Here is a 16711-nt window from a genome sequence, read left to right as displayed (position 1 = left end):
AGTTTTCAAGTGACTGTGAAAGGACAAACAACACTAAATAAGTTTACTCACCACACAGGTCGACAGACACACCAGAGTAGCGGTTGCTGAATGGCAAAAGCTGACGCCGGTTCCACCACCGTCTTGCCCATCATTTGGACAGATTACACTTGTATCAGAGCTCGGTTTTCGGATGCAGCTCGAGTTCCTGAAGAGGAACTAACTTGAAAGTTTTTAGAAATTTGTGGAAAAACAGTATGTCCAGCTATAGACAGGCTTTACAAGCTGCCAGCACAGTGGCTAGATTAACAAATAACCAGACGTCACCCGATCAAAATATTCCCTCACAGTATAATATTAGTGACTTTATGAATTTCTTCACTGATAAAATAGATAACATCAGAAATACAATAACAAATGTAGATTTTACAGCGTCTAGTACTTCAGCTTCATTCATCGCACCCAAAGAAAAAGTGTAGTGCTTTACAACTATAGGACAGGAAGAGCTAAATAAACTTATCAGTGCATCTAAACCAACAACATGTTTATTAGATCCTGTACCCACTAAACTACTGAAAGAGTTCTTACCTGTAGCAGAAGAACCGCTTCTCAATATTATTAACTCATCGTTATCTTTAGTTCACATCCAAAAACCATTCAAGCTGGCAGTTATTAAGCCTCTTATTAAGAAACCACAACTAGATTCTAATGAACTGGCAAATTACAGACCCATTTCAAATCTTCCGTTTGTGTCTAAAATTTTTGAAACGTTGTGTCTGCTCAATTGTTCTCCTTCTTGCAAAAAATATCTCTATGAAGAATTTTAGTCAGGTTTCCTGCCCCATCACAGCACAGAAACTGCACTTGTTAAAATTACAAATGACTTGCTTCTTGATTCAGACCAAGGCTGCATCTCATTGCTAGTATTACTTGATCTTAGTGCTGCGTTAGACACTATAGACCATGACATTCTCATAGATCTGTTTCTGTAGAATCACGTGATCTGAGAGTTCAGTTTGACTCTCGTTAGTCTGGTTAACTGAGTCCGGTTAACAGCACCACACTAACCAGTCTGAGTGTGAAGACACAATATCACAGCGCAGTGACTACCTTGATAAAATCCTCCATCTTCTTGTCATCGGGCCGTTCTAATACATCTGGCAAAATTGATCACCTGTCAGCCATGAAATAATTATTTCATATTGATGCATTGGAGCGCCAGCCGTTTGCATTAGATGAGCGCTGGCAGCTCATTTATACTCGGCCAAACGAGCCGCCACAGACAAACTGTTGTTCCTCGGACCCGAGCGGTCTGATCACCATCACATCAGTCTGAAAGAAGCTCCTGCACATCACACACACACACACACACACACACACACACATGATCAGTGTCACAACGTCACACAGAGAGAAACTCTCTCTAAACTAAAGCATCATTCACACAAGACAACAACTCTGCCCGGTTTAGAAAACACGAGGAGAAATTTGTGATTTTATTCTTACTTTATGATGTATTTCTGGCCACATAATGTTCAAAAGTCTGGTGTCAATAATATATATATAAATACATGTGTCAGTATGATTCATGCATTAATAACTCTTCATCTTGCTCCTGGTATGATGCATTATTATTGCACTGATGCACAAACAATAATTTTTAGTATCTAGGAAACTGATTGATTGTCAGCTTTGAATAACAACTTAGTTTTAACCACTGATCAGATTTTCAAAAGCTAGGAATAACGTTTGACAAACGTCTGTCAGTGTGAACAGAGCTCAAACACATGAAGAGGCACATCGAGAAGCAGACTTCTGAAAACCAAAATTAAACCAACAACTCTATATTGTAAACACTATATGAACACTCGTTTCTATCAATGGAGTAAGTAGAGAAACCAGAAATACAAAATCTGAAGCAGCTCAGATTGAGGAGGTTCAGGTCTGAAGTCATCAGCTACTGAACGAAACAGTGCAAACACACCCGATCTGCTGAATCTGAGCATCTCCTGACATTCAAACAGGTCTCGAGATCAGCTGGGAACTGAATCCAACCCCCGTCAAACATCTCAATCACGTTCAGCTTCTCAAAGCAGCTTCCTCGAGATCGGAGTTTGTACAAAAAGCACAGACAAGATTCAGACTGACTGCAAAAACACAGAGAATGATTGAGCGGCCTGAAACACGGCCATCCATCACTCACATCATCAAGCATTTCAGGAAGGGGTTTCAGGGTGGACAAAAATACAGCAAACTATTCTGATAAAAATCAATTGAACCGTATCTGTTAACGGACCATCATAATATAAACCTGCAAAATATCATTTCCTTAATCAATATCCCCAAAATACATATTTAAGTTAGAGTTTGTGTCTGTAGATTTCATTTACAGTACATATCTTTAAAGGCAGTTTCCTCAAAATGAGTTTTATCTCCACTTCAGCAGTTTTATTCCTCTCTGTATTCTGAAGGGTTTTACTGAGGGGTTTGTTCATATTTCATTCACACTTATTTATATAACATTTCCTGACCATTGCTGACATTATACAAAAAAGGTTTCAATTCTTCATGTAATCAATCAATTTATGGAATTATGCAGATGTCTATTAGTTATTTTATTTTTATTTTATTGTTGTTGTTGTTTTTACCATATTTACCTGTAGTGAATTGCAGATGTTGTTTATATATATATATATATATATAGTTATATTCAGTTCTCAAGTAAATTTAACAAAAAAAAATGAAGGCATGACAGAATCAAACCTGAACACTTACTGTACAACAAAATCAAAATCATGACACTAAACAGAAATAGTTCTTCTCTCTCATCATCTGAAATCCAAAGACAAAATTCAGACTGACTTCATAATGCACAAAAGACGAGTATGATCCAGTGGTCTGAAGCACTCCAGCATTTACCGCCTGTCCATCAGTCAGATCAGCTTACACTGCTTCAGACAATCATCACGTGATTTCAACATACTCTTGACAAAAATACGAAACACTAAGATATTACAATGCACTACAACAATACACCTTATCAGTCAGACTAACCAAGAATCATGTGACACAAGAAAATATTTACTAAATTTTAAAGGGATAATTCACCACCACACAATCATTCTGTCATGATTTCAAACCTGACTTTCACTAAAGATGATATTTTGAAGGACACTGAGGACCAAACGACATTGAACCCCACTGACTTTCACTTAATATCCGTCCTCAATCAGTCCAAATACCAATCCCAGAGTGGACTGTATGCAGTAAATTCATCCCGTTATAACTGCGCCGTGATTGTTCTTACCTGAGCTCCAGAGCTACGCTTTCCAGAGACGACTCTCTGAAATCACTTACCTTCACCCATCAAAAACAGAGACACACACAATGAACGCAGACAGCGAGCGAGCGAGGTCCTTCGACAAGTGGCTGGCAGCTAGAAAACGCCCTGAACGCAGTTTGTGAATGAGTGGAGCGAGCTCGGGAGCGAACTAGCCAAAGGAGTTAGTGAGACGGAGGGGTCAGGAGTGGGAGAGGAGGCCTGGGGCGACCGGAGCTCATGTGGTGCTCGTACAGTATGTGGGGTTGGAGGTTAGTACTTTAGTAAAGAAGAGCAGGTCAGACACAAAAATGGTTGTTAGTACAGTTACAACAAAGGTTTCATTCGGATTAGTAACAGAATTTGGGTTTTAGTCAATTAGTAGAGCAGTCAATTGGTGAAATCCTTTGTGACTTGATTCCACGAGAGAGATTGGTCCGAATTGTCACGTCTGGTGGGTTTTGAGGTTAAGAGGAAACAAGATAAACCATCCAAAAGAGTCACGACATGGGGAAGAAGCCATGCAGCTGAGTGAGCCAATGAAGATGGCATGGATGGGAATGAGCTGCGGATGAAGGGCAAAGCAAACGCTGAGCGCAAGCCGATGGCGGAGAGAGTCAGAGTCACAGCACGCCACAGATGGAGGAACGGCGACATTTAGTTGATTAAGGGGTTAAATCTGAGGCAGTACACAACAAAAAGAGCGCTTTGAGTCCACAGGTTTGCGTGCAAGCCGAGACGCTTTGGCTGGTTCGGCTTGGGCATCGCAGACTCCCTCTCGCTGCGGTGAACGGGATGAAGCGGATGAAGCATGCACACAACCGTACTGAAGATACCAAAGAAACACAAAAGGAGAAGCCACACGGCGACGTGCGCTCGGAGACCTCACGTGATGTAGACATGAGTGGAACGAGCCGGCAGTTACCCGAGTGTGGCTGTCTTTGCCTCGAAAACATTGTTATTCTAGAGTGCCGGACCCCCGCCAGAGTTCATTATATCGGTATAATTGCATACTAATGTGAGCGGTCCGGGATGATCTGGAGCTGTCAATCACGCTGACCCTTCGACTGGATCTACTGAGCCCTGATGTGAAGTTATTCCTGTCAGAAGGGGGCATTGCTCATCTCTATAGGGTCTGCTAGATCAGAAATATGCATATATGTGACTATATACATACACACATATCACTGGACCAGAGTAAGAGTGTACATGCCATGCAGCTGTGGGCGGGGCTGTGGGCGGAGCCTCGTGTTTGACTAGTCCAGTGACAGGCAGTAAAGAGCTACAGCTCAAGCTAAAGCTCAGCGACGCACGCCTCACATCGTGTTTGAACCAGTGTTGTTACTGTAAACTCAAACTATAGAACTGAAATACAATTAAAATATATATATATATTAGATGTAAACTTCTAAAAACCTAAACTTAAATAAGTTGCAGTACTAAAAGGCGGCAAGTTTATTTATACAACACATCTCATACACAATGGAAACTTAAAGTGCTTTACATAAAATGAAAATCAAGGAATTAAAATTTTAAAATGAAATAAAATTTACAACTGAAATAAAAACAAATGAAACAATGTATACAAACATTTTTTTTTTTTTTTAAATAAAGCTGAAATATCAATTTAGATGTAAATAAGTTTAAGCTTAAGTACTAATATTACTAAACCTGAAAGAAAAATAAAATAAAACCATTTAACATTGTTTTTGTTAAACAAAATGATACTTAAAAATATAAATATTAGATCTAAACCTTAAGAAACTTAAACGAGTTGAAGTACTAAAATTACTAAAACTGAAAAGAAATACAAATAAAGCTAAATAGAAATGAAAAAAAAAATGTTTTACTAAAATAACAATTCAAATGAAAATGGAAAGTATTTAAATGAAAGCTAATTATAATAGTATATGACTTATGCTAAAGAGCACTGGTTTGGTCTGACAGTTCAATAAAGCGCAGATCTGCAGGCGATTCTCGTGAACAAACGCTATCGCTGTGAAGCTTCCTGGCATCAATAACACCTCCCTTGGAAGTTATAGAGGCTACTGCACTTCAGTAATAATTAATTGTTCATGTTTAATAATTAGGCTAGTTGTCCTATGGGTACGTACACTAATGAAATCATCACTCACGCTGGCGTGAGTCTCTGTGACTTAACGAAGCACACAAACCCAAAAGCGTTCGGCTCGGGTCGGGCTCTGATCGCTGTGTTTCTGATCTGTTGAGTAAATCTGAGTGTCTCTTGTAATGGGGTTTTGTGTTACGGCCCGGTCTGCCTGCTCTGAACCGGGCCATAAATCCACCTGCAGAGCAGGAGCTCCAGGAGAAGCCAAGCATCACCTCGAGCCTGATATCAAAAGAGCTGTCATTATCAGCTAATGTGATGCTGAACACCAGAGACACTCAGTATCATAACATTCAAATGAATATTCACACCTCAGCTCACAAAAAACATGTTGAACTGAAAACGTTATTTCTGAACGTTCAAAACGTCAGTTTTTTCTCAGTTGTACAAACATTCAATTTGATAATTTTGCAGACGTGACTGGACAGATGTAACATCTGAATGTTCTGAGATAAGCAGTAACATTTAAAAAATGTTTCAGAAAAATGTTCCATGAGCGACGCATTAATAACCTTTTTGTGCCAACATCATAAAAGACCAGATCATTTTGAATGAAAGTTCTATTTACGTTACTGGAAGAATTTTTGTTCAGAGAATCGTTCTGAGAAAGTTCCTGCTGAAAGAAACAATAGACACCTTCACAGAGTTAGTAATGGTTTTACTGGTTATAATGGGGCTTGTATTGGTTTTAATGGAAACTGTGATAGTCCCTGTTGGTCTTTACTGGTAACGTGTCATCTTGGTGGTTTGTTAACACCGCTAAATCCTAATGGAATATGTCCCAAAACACACTAGAGAAAACCATTTTTAATGGTTTTACTGGTTAAAAGTTTATGGTTTGTAATGTCTGAAATGGTATTTGTAGTGGAAACCAATAGAATTTCTGTGATGGTTTCTATTGCTTTTTCGACCAGCTTTATTGAGTTCCTTAAATCCTTACTGCCTGCCACTGGGGTCATTTTACGATCATTTAAATTAACGCTCAAATTGGTTAAGAGTGTAATAAATCATATTGGGTAAGTTGAGTAAAGGTGAGGCACAGCCACAGTTAAATATAAACTTTCATCAAGCTCTGTCGAGAAACTTTATACAGACAAATCGATCACGATCACACGCGAGAAACCGAGCGTTTAACCCGAGATCTTTCTGACGGGAGGGGAGATGCAGGATGGACAAAACAAAGTCAAAACCATGATCACATGAGACAATGAAACGAAAAGAGTGGAGGTCTGTAGTCTGATCGCTACCTTGATACCAATGGGGATTTGTGTAGTCAGTATAAGCAAACAGAATAGAAATAGGAAACGGAAATCCAGGGCAAACCAAAGTAGAAGACAATTAGAATGATATCTACCATATAATGCAGTTTGTTTACCATAGCGTGTCCAATGCCTGAGTGCTTTAGGAAAAAAACAAGGGAAGGGAAAGAAAATATATAGAATAATGACAAATCGTGAAGTCAATAAAGGCCTTTTGAAGAGCGGCGGTCTTAAACCGGCCTTCGCGCTCTCTTTTCCTAATGTGGGTTTTGTGCAAGAGAATCAAGATCCAAATCCAGAACTAAAGCAACAGAATCTCTTCATCGAAGGATTTGTCAACCAAAACCAAAACATGACAACAGTATTGTTATTGTGGTTAGTACGTCAGTACGCAAGTTAATTTGGAAAACAACGGATGACCCGCATTCCGTGAATGACACGATGTTAGTCGTTTCAAAGGAACACAAACAGGTCAAAACCAAACACAAAATCCAAAATGAAACTGGAAGAACTTGAAGCTGTGGGGTTAGTAAGAAGACACAAGAGTTAGCACAACCGTTCTCCACATGAAGAAGGGATACGTGGTATAGTGAGATCGGGGGAGGGGCTGATTGGAGTGGGAGGGGCTAGAGGAAGAGCATTCGGATTGGCTAGTCCTGTGAGTGGGCGTGGCCTGTTAGCGGACGGGGCTCTTTACAGGCCAATTGGGCCAGACTTGGGTTTCGGAGCAAAGTTAGAAATTGCTCATCTCTGGCTGATGACTAAAAGGAGGCAAAAACACAACTGAGTTAAACAGTGACACATCAACAGCATCTTCAGGAACAAAACAGCTCATTAACAAAACACGTTAAGAAAGAATCATACGGTGCCACCATCTCGGACCTGGAAGAAAAGTCCATTGTGATTACAAAACATCATCCAGATCTCATAAAGATGCAGATTCTGATCCAGACCCAGCCTCAGACCCAAGCCTCCGCACTAGTGCTCATACAGGAAGTGTGTGCATGACCTCTAACCTCTGACCCAGAGGTTTCTGCTCCGAGGGAATACATTAAATTAGTTCTGAGTAACAGTTAGCGGCAGTCTAGAGGAGGATTTACAGAGACGCTTTCCTGAGTGAAACCCTGCTGAGACCAAAGACACAAGAGCTCAGTGCTGAGATCCAGAAGAGCAACATAGTGATGTGTGTGATCAGATTAAAACTGAGACTTTTGCAGCTTGAAAGAAATCGATCAGACTGTGCAGAACGGTGCAAAACACAAATAAATAATAAATATACACTAGATACACTACCATTCAAAAGTTTGGGGTCAGTATTTTTTTTATTTTGATAGTGAAGACATTTATAATGTAACAAAATATTTCTATTTCTAATAAAATGCTGTTCTTTTGAACTTTCTATTCATCTGTGAATCCTGAAAAATATTGTGCAGCACAACTGTTTTCAACATTGATAATAATCAGAAATGTTTGTTGAGCAGTAAATCAGTATATTATTATGATTTCTGAAGATCATGTGACACTGAAGACTGGAGTAATGATGCTGGAAATACAGCTGCAGATCACAGAAATACTTTACACTTTAACACATATTCACATAGAAAACAGTTATTTTACACTGTAATAATATTTCACAAATTTAGTGTTTTGGTCTGTATTTTTGATTAAATAAATGCAGCCTTGGTGAGCAAAAGGAACTTTTTAAAAATATTAAAATTCTTAATGATTGCAAACTTTTGAACAGCAGTGAGATATAATAATAAATATTGCATTAATAAATATGAACTGTTATTATTCATTTTTAAAACAAATTAATAAAATACATAGTTGTGTGTATTTTATTTATTTATTTGTTTAGTCTGGATCAAAAATGTCCATCCACTTTCGGTCTTTAAAACACTTCCCTTCGTGTGGAGCTGAAGACAGACAGACAGCATAACGACTCGAGCAGATGCTGATTCTTTGTGGCCCAAAACATAATTCAGTTTGATTGATTTGTAAAGAGCTTCTCAGAACACATATTGTTCCAGAAACAGGTGACGGATGTGAGTGTTTATAGAGCCGCTGAGAAATATGAAAATACACTTTCACAATCTGTGAATATGACCTGAGCGTCTGTCAAGAAACCAAGCTGATCGAGTGTTTGTGATCACAGAGAAGATCACACACACTCGCTCACACTCTCTCTCACACACACACACACACACACACACACACACACACATCTGGATTACCATAATGAAGCAGGTTTGGCTCTCATGAATATGTGTGACACACAGCGCATATTAAATGAGCTAAAACAACAACATACACAACAAGCAGGACATGAATTTGTATGAACATACAAACATATCAGCACATCTCAGTGTATTTTTACAGTGTACATTCTCAGTATACAGTTTAAACTGTATTTATCTGTATCTGAACGTGTTTAATGTTAACTGTATGCACCAAGGGTCTGAGAGTAATGCAATTTCAATTCTCTGTATGTATGTGCCGTACATGTGGAAGAATTGACAATAAAGCTGACTTGACTTGATCTCCGTGTGAAGGATGAAGAGGCTTCTCAGTCTCTCAGTGATTCTGTTTTTGTTCTGGTCTTGTGTGTTGACGATTAACATGCCATAAATTATATTTCAGTCAGAACATGTATCCTGGTCAACCAGCATTCAATCTCGCTGTATTTCTGACATCTTGCTTTAATAATTCACATATTTTAAACTAGATTAAAGAGTTTTTGAGTGATGAATGTTATTTCAGAATAATCCAGCTGCTCGTGTTCATTTAAATTTGAAATGCGGAGTGTTTGAGTCTCTCGCAGTCAAAAGACAGACTGAAACAATCAAACCACAAATCAGAGTCAGTCCATGGCGTTGCTAGGTGACAAATTACAAGACGAGAAGAGAATGATGGGAAAACAGATCGAGCTGCTGAGGGACGGATGGCAGGGAGAGGCTGAGGAAAACTCCACCTCCAATCAGCACTGCGCTCTCAAACATTCTCAGCCAATCACTGCAGCCTGCTCCAGCAGTTCTCTGATTGTACTATGGTTATATTTAGAATATCGTTTTGAAAAACACAAAAACCAGTGTGCAGTGTGGACAGTATGTGAATTATCAGTAAGTGCAATAACTGACTAATTTCTGATGATCACTGAGTACTCTGTTCTGAGCTATTCTGAACCAAAGCAGAAAAAAAGTACATTTAAGATTGATGTGTTTGAACGGCATATAAAATTGACATCCGATTAGATTAGACAGTTTTAACATGAACAAAGTAATAAGCTTAAATTAACATTTGTCAAACATAAATGAAAAGGTCAAATTTCTGCACTCCGTTTCAGTTCTTCTGCCTTGTTTCGTTCTGTTGACCTAGTTTCCCGTTCTTTCCTTGATTGTGCCATTCTGTTCACCTGTGTCTAGTTTATTATTCTCATTTGCACGTGTATTTAACTTCCGTTTAGTTCAGTCTTAGTTTGTGGGGTCTTGTCTATTGTATACGTGTGTTTTCAGCCCTCGTTGTGTGGATTAGCCTATATGGATTTATTAAAGACTGTTTAATCTTCATCTTCGTGCGCTTTGCTCAAGACAGTAAGCATGACATACAGTCTAAAAAAAAAATTTTTTAATTGTAAAACAAAGATTTTAGGGAGTATGTTTCACAAGGAAATACTATTTCATTTTTACTACTTCAATGTGTTATAATTGCCATTTATTTGAAGGTGAAATTTGTGAAAATTGTTTCTACTCATAATTTTGTTAATGTAGTTTATTATTAACTAATTGCATTTATTTGATTTCATTTAAATAATCATTTTCAAAATGCATTGCATAAATCTGTTAATTGTGAAAACAAATCCATTCATTTTAAAAAAGTATGAACATGGTTAATATAAGGCTAACTGTAGAACAGCTTTTTCATTTTTATTTGTAGTAATTTTGCTGTCAGTTTTCTATGTCTATACAGTATTTATCCAGTTTTACTTATTATAGTACAAGTTAAATTGAGAAATGTTCCTTTAACAGCTAGATGAAATGAAGTAATTTTATTTGATTTCAATTGAAGTGTTTGTTTTTTTAGTTGTGCTTTGACTCGCAGACACACACACAGAGATCTGAAGTGCTGGTTTGTGCTGTTATATGATCAGATCTCTGGTCTGTATTCTGACATGTTTCGCTCTCACCTGCGCTGGAATATCGACGTTATGTTGTTTCTCAGTAGCGGCTCCCTGTGAGTCTATAATAGAAACGCTGAGGAGAAATTGTCACGACCTCTTCCAAGAAATGGCAGCGAGAATCGAACCTCAGATAGTCACCGGACATGTACAGCATCCGTTAAGAAAAGAACGTCTGCAATCAAATACAGCAGCTCCATCTGAAGAGTCTGACGGCGGTGTATTTATCATCAAAACACACAGAAATCAGCATCAGACTGTTTCCTTACATCAGTCTCAAGCTGATCTGATCCACAACTTCTGAGAATTTATCTTGTTTTCCAGTACATGAATAAATTCATCTTGATTTATGAACGTTTATATGAGATGCAAAACGACTGAAGATGTGAAGTCTTGTTTTCTGAAAAAAAATATCAAAATGAAGTGAGTTTATGATTAACAAGTAAAAATATCTGCCAGTGGGGTCAGAAAAATCATCTTGTTTCCTTTTAAATTAAGATGATTTTTTCTGACCCCATAGTCAGCTATTTGTTCTCGTTTGTAAAATGTATATCTTTTTGCGCATGACTTCAGTTCATCCTAACACTGCTAAACATTCAAATACACAAACACTGAGTAGAACAGTCAGATTACATTAGAATGGCCTATTTTTTTAATCAAAGATTTTCATTATTGATTTAATTATCAAAAGTACCTTAATATCTGTCCAGCATCTCGGATGTGTTGGTTTTCAGAGCTTGGATTGGATCTAAGGACGGGAAGTGGAGAAACATCTGCACAATTTTGCTGCTCACCACTTGGTGGCGATGTTGTGCTGCAGCCTTGAATTTATTTATTACATTGAATTCCATTTATTTCCCTCATTCTGACTGTTATATATTACACACACACACTTTAAAGGAGAATTCCTCCTCTGTGTTAGTGAATGTCACAGTTACTCTATTGATTATCTGAGGTACAGCTTTGAGTAAATGTGAGGTCAGTGTATGTCTGAATCAGATCAATAAACCAGCCACCTCTGACACACACACACACACTTTTGTTTTTATCATGGTGGATCTATAATAGAAACGCTGAGATATGCTTTTACATTGAGCTGATGATATTTGCTATCCCAGAATTCCTTGCACAAATCCTGTGCAACTTTACTTTCTCAGTAAGACGTCTAGAATTAAACGCGTCTCCCAAACACTCAGTCATTAATCTGCATCTTCATGTATGAATGTATTCTCTGGTGTCTGATGGTGCGTTCGGCTCAAATCCTCCATTAAATCCCCTGAAAAGCAGCCTGAGGAGGTCTGCTGGTCTCAGTTTGTTGACTTTGAAGGAGTTTTGGGTCGCTAAACCAGCATAAACCAACAAAGCTGGTTAAGCTGTTTTTATAAGAGTGATTCTGAACCCAAGCATCTCTCGTTTGTTCTCTGAGGAGAAAAAAGAGTGTGTAATTGAATTCAGTGGCGGACAAAAGATGTTCCCTTTTGTTTCCTCTCTGGATTCACACTATCAGCCAATAGCAATAGGCATTATTACAGCGGACACGCCCTCGTGCCACAGCAGCCAATTACAATCGTTCTTATAACGGGTGACAAGACATTCGTTCCAATTACAATTACCAGAGCAGAGGCAGAATGAGCAAGGACCGTAAGTGAAATCGATCGCATCTCCACGCCGCTATCTGCAGCTGCCAATTGCAGGAGCCGTATTGAACCATTCTTCACTTTTATTCAATCTCTCTCTCCCTCTCTCTCTCTATGTGTGTGTGTGTGTGTGTCTCAGACATGTGGAAAGAAACCGAGAATGAAAGGGTGTTTCTTCAGCTATACACACATTTGTCCCAGTGGTTGAGTTCAATTCATTTCGTATGGTAAGGTCAATTTAAAAATGTTTTTCCTTCAACTATTGACTAATTTTACTGTTTTACTCACTCCAAACCCAGACTTTTAATCTTAGACTATAAAAATTCATCATTAAGATATCAACTATTAAAAAAAAAAGATGAAACTAGGATCAACCACTTCAATATTCATTGAAAATAAAAAAATGATTTTTTTTTTTTATTTATTTACATAGCACCAATATAACAACTAAAACTGACCAAAGTGCTTTAAACAAGTAAAAGAAAATAAAAAAATTACAGAAATAAAAGCACCTCCAACATAACATGCCATTTCACAGCATAAAAAAACAACTGTTCCAATTGCATTATAGACAATGCATCTTTACAGCTATTATAAAGCTAGCATCAGCTCCATCTGACCTATTAAAGGTTTGTTTTTCTAAAGCTAGTTTAAGAGAGGTGTCAGTGCAGAGATTGAGATAAAAAAAACAAAAACAAAGTAAATATCCCTATTTTTTTTTCCAATCCAGGTGTAATTTGGTGCAAGTATGCAGAAAATGTGAAAATGTGATTTTAAGATTGTATTTAGGACACATCAAATACTAACTGGAAGACATGCAGTTTACAAGGACAAAAGTGGGCATAGCTGAAGAATCGCCTATATGTGTACAATATGTGAAGCTCGTTTGTGTTTCTGTTCATGAGCATTCATTATGTGCGTGCGAATGAAGCGTCTCGCTGAGTCATCAGCGTCTGGACTGTGTTCACTCCATCAGTTTGTGCTCATGATTAGAGATCGACCGATATATCGATTTACCGATATTTTCCCCAATATTTAAGCATTTTTCCATAATCGGATATCAATATTCCCTGATAAACACCGCCATCTTGTGGACGTTTTGAGAATTGCGCGCAGGAACGCAATTGCAGCGCATCTGAGGGGAGACGAGACAACAACAACAACGGCGTGCAGGTACTTGATTTGCTGTAGTTAGTGAACTATTTAATAATTAAATATTAATATTAAGTCATTAATGCACAAATTAGATGTATTACATAAATGCCTGATATATAGATATATATGCAACTTGGCTCTAAGAAATATGATAAATAAGATGCTCTGTCAAGAGCACGATGCTTTACCTTTCTTCCTCTGAGGAGGTTGAGGTGATCAGCAGGGGCTGCTGGGCAGAGCAGCCCCAACCGTGGTCCAGCTCCTCATTTAGGGAGCATCATCTCTCGTACTCCCGATAATATTGGAGTCAGAGTCGCGCTCCCGGGCCAAAGGCTTCTAGCAGAAGGCGGATCTGCGGATCGTCATTCTCGCTGGATAGTCTTTGGCTAAAACGTCCTAGAGCAGTTAGGGTCTCTAGAGCAGTTAGTTCGGCCGTCTCCTGCCGGTGTGCCGTTCCAGGACACTGAGCTAGCAGCTCTAAGCACACCAGAGGCCAGTCTCGAGAGACTGGTTCCCTCAGTAGGCACCTGGCGGTGAGGGAGCCCCTGCTAAGCATGTCTCATTGGGTCCTGCCTGTGCAGGCTCTGGTTCTATCAGTCTAGTCTTCCTATAAATGATGCGGGTCTGAGGACCATCGTCTCAATAGGACACTTCAGCTGAGGCAGTCCTGATGCTATGGTCCAGGACTCATGAGGGCAGGCCCCTCTGGGGAAGTTCGGCATACACCGCGGTACACGGTGCCCGTCTTTCCTCAGTGCCCTCAGGAGATCGGTCTGCCAACCTTGCCAGTGTTCCAGGGCGGAGCGGTGTCCAGCGAGCGCTTCTCTCAGTTACTTCCGTCCGGAAACGTAGCGGAACTGAGAAGCTCGCTGCCCCTTCGGGGGTCTCTAGAGCAGCTAGTTCGGCCGTCTCCTGCCGGTGTGCCGTTCCAGGACACCGAGCAAGCCGCTCTGGGTACACCAGAAGCCAGTCTCGAGAGACTGGTTCCCTTAGTAGACTATTTGGCTATTGCCAAATGTGTCTCCATGGATCCTGCATACTGTAGAGAGAGGCTACAGAATCCAGTTTGGTTCTCCTCCGCCTCAATTCAACGGTGTGAATCCCACTCAGGTGGGCCCTGAGCAGGCTCTGGTAAGGGAACGAGAAGTAGAGTACTCTCTTGAGGAAGGAGGCCATCGAGGTGGTCCCTCCTCACGAAAGTCCAGGTTCTACAGCTGGTACCTCATAGTTCCCAAGAAGGATAGAGGATTGCGTCCTATTTTAGATCTGCATCAGCTGAACCGCTCAGTCAGCAGGCTGAAGTTCAAGATGCTCAAAACTTTAGCAGATCAAGTCTGAGGACTGGTTTGTCACGTTAGATCTAAAAGACGCATACTTCCACGTCTCCATCCTTCCCACTCTCAGGAAGTACCTGCTGTTTGCTTTTGGGGGCAAAGCTTACCAATATCGGGTTCTTCCCGTTGGCCTTGCACTCTCACCCCACACTTTTACATCAACGATTGGTTGATTCTAGCTCATTTGGAGCAGCTGGCGATTCGACATCGAGGTGTCGTTCTCGCGTACTTGAAAGACCTGGGGTCAAGACTGAACGCCAAGAAAAGTGTGCTTTCTCCAGTACAGAGAACCACTTATCTAGGCGTAGTGTGGGATCCGACCACGATGCAGTCGATCCTCACATCAGTCAAGAGAGTGAAAGAAGGCCAGTCACTCACTGTCAAGCAGTTTCAGAGACTGCTGGGTCTGAGGGCAGCTGCGTCCAATGTGATACTTTTTGGCCTGCTGTACATGAGACCCCTACAGTGGTGGCTCAAGACCAAGGGATTTTCCCCGAGGGGAATCCACTTCGCATGATCAGGGTCTCTCGACGGTGTGTGGGAGCCCTAGACGTGGAGGAAACCTTGGTTTTTAAATCAGGCCCCGGTGCTGGGAGCGCCAGTTATCGTTAGCAACGGACGCGTCTCTCACCGGTTGGGAAGCAGTCATGAGTGGCCACCCTGCCCGCGGTCTGTGGAGTGGCCGCCATCTGACATGGCATATCAATTGGCTGGAGATGCTGGCCGTGTTTCGAGCACTCGAACACTTCCTCCCAGACCTAAGAGGTCACCACGTGTTGGTGCGCACCGACAACACGTCGGTGGTCTCGTACATAAACCACCAGGGAGGTCTGCGGTCGCGACCCTTGTACAAGCTGGTGCACCAGATCCTTGTGTGGTCCCAGGGCAAACTCCTCTCATTAAGAGCAGTGCACATTCCTGGGCATCTCAATGTGGGAGCAGATGTTCTGTCGAGACAGGGGCTGAGGCCCGGGGAATGGATGCTTCACCCCGAGGTGGTGAAGCAGATATGAAGAGTTTTTGGCCAGGTGGACCTGTTTGCGACTATAAAATCAGCTCAATGTCCCCTCTGGTTCTCTCTGACTCCTCCGGCTCCTCTGGGACTGGATGCTATGGTGCAGACTTGGCCGAGGCTTCGTCTGTACGCTTTTCCCCCTATCGCTCTGCTCCCGGGAGTTCTGGCGAGAGTGCACCGGGACGAGGTCAGTCTACTACTGGTAGCGCCGTTCTGGCCAGGCTGAGTATGGTTTATCAGACCTAATTTCTCTCCTCGACGGCACTCCATGGGAGATTCCCGTCCGGAGAGATCTCCTCTCACAGGCGGGGGGCAATATCGTCCACCCTTGCCCGGAGCTGTGGAAGCTGTGAGTGTGGCCACTGAGGGGGCACAGCTCATAGCTTCCGGTCTCTCAACCGAGGTTGTCGAGACCATCCTCCAATCCAGAGCTCCCTCTACGAGGAAACTGTACGCCCTGAAGTGGACACTCTTCACTTCATGGTGCGGAGACCGCCAGCTCAACCCAGTTAACTGCCCGATTGGTACAGTTCTGGAGTTTCTGCAGGCCCGTCTCTCCGCAGGGTTAACCCACTCCAACATTAAGGTGTATGTGGTCAGTCAGTGGGTAGACACCCCCTAGTTACACGTTTCCTCCACGGTGCACTGAGGCTTCTGTCCTCCTCCCTTCAGGGAGCCCGACCAGCAGAAGCTTAATTGTATGTGTCCCGT

At 41.0% G+C, this 16711-nt stretch overlaps 1 protein-coding gene across 4 annotated transcripts in view; it reads right to left on the bottom strand.

Annotated features, from left to right (window-relative positions):
• nrxn2b (neurexin 2b) overlaps positions 1 to 16711 on the bottom strand; it is a 711451-nt gene that overhangs the window by 380443 nt on the left and 314297 nt on the right. For 3 of the 4 annotated variants that reach the window (XM_079427101.1, XM_079427100.1, XM_079427102.1), the window contains one exon: positions 6802 to 6825. The exons of the other annotated variant lie outside the window; for it this stretch is intronic. In XM_079427101.1, coding sequence (XP_079283227.1) covers positions 6802 to 6825 — 24 coding nt within the window. The remainder of the gene's footprint in view (positions 1 to 6801; positions 6826 to 16711) is intronic. 4 annotated transcript variants of the gene reach the window in all.

The sequence above is a fragment of the Barbus barbus genome, assembly GCF_936440315.1.
Source record: "Barbus barbus genome assembly, chromosome: 1".
In the NCBI taxonomy this organism is placed as follows: domain Eukaryota; kingdom Metazoa; phylum Chordata; class Actinopteri; order Cypriniformes; family Cyprinidae; genus Barbus; species Barbus barbus.
The sequence above is the reverse complement of the archived record's forward strand: the minus strand, read 5'-3'. Positions and strand labels throughout refer to the sequence as shown.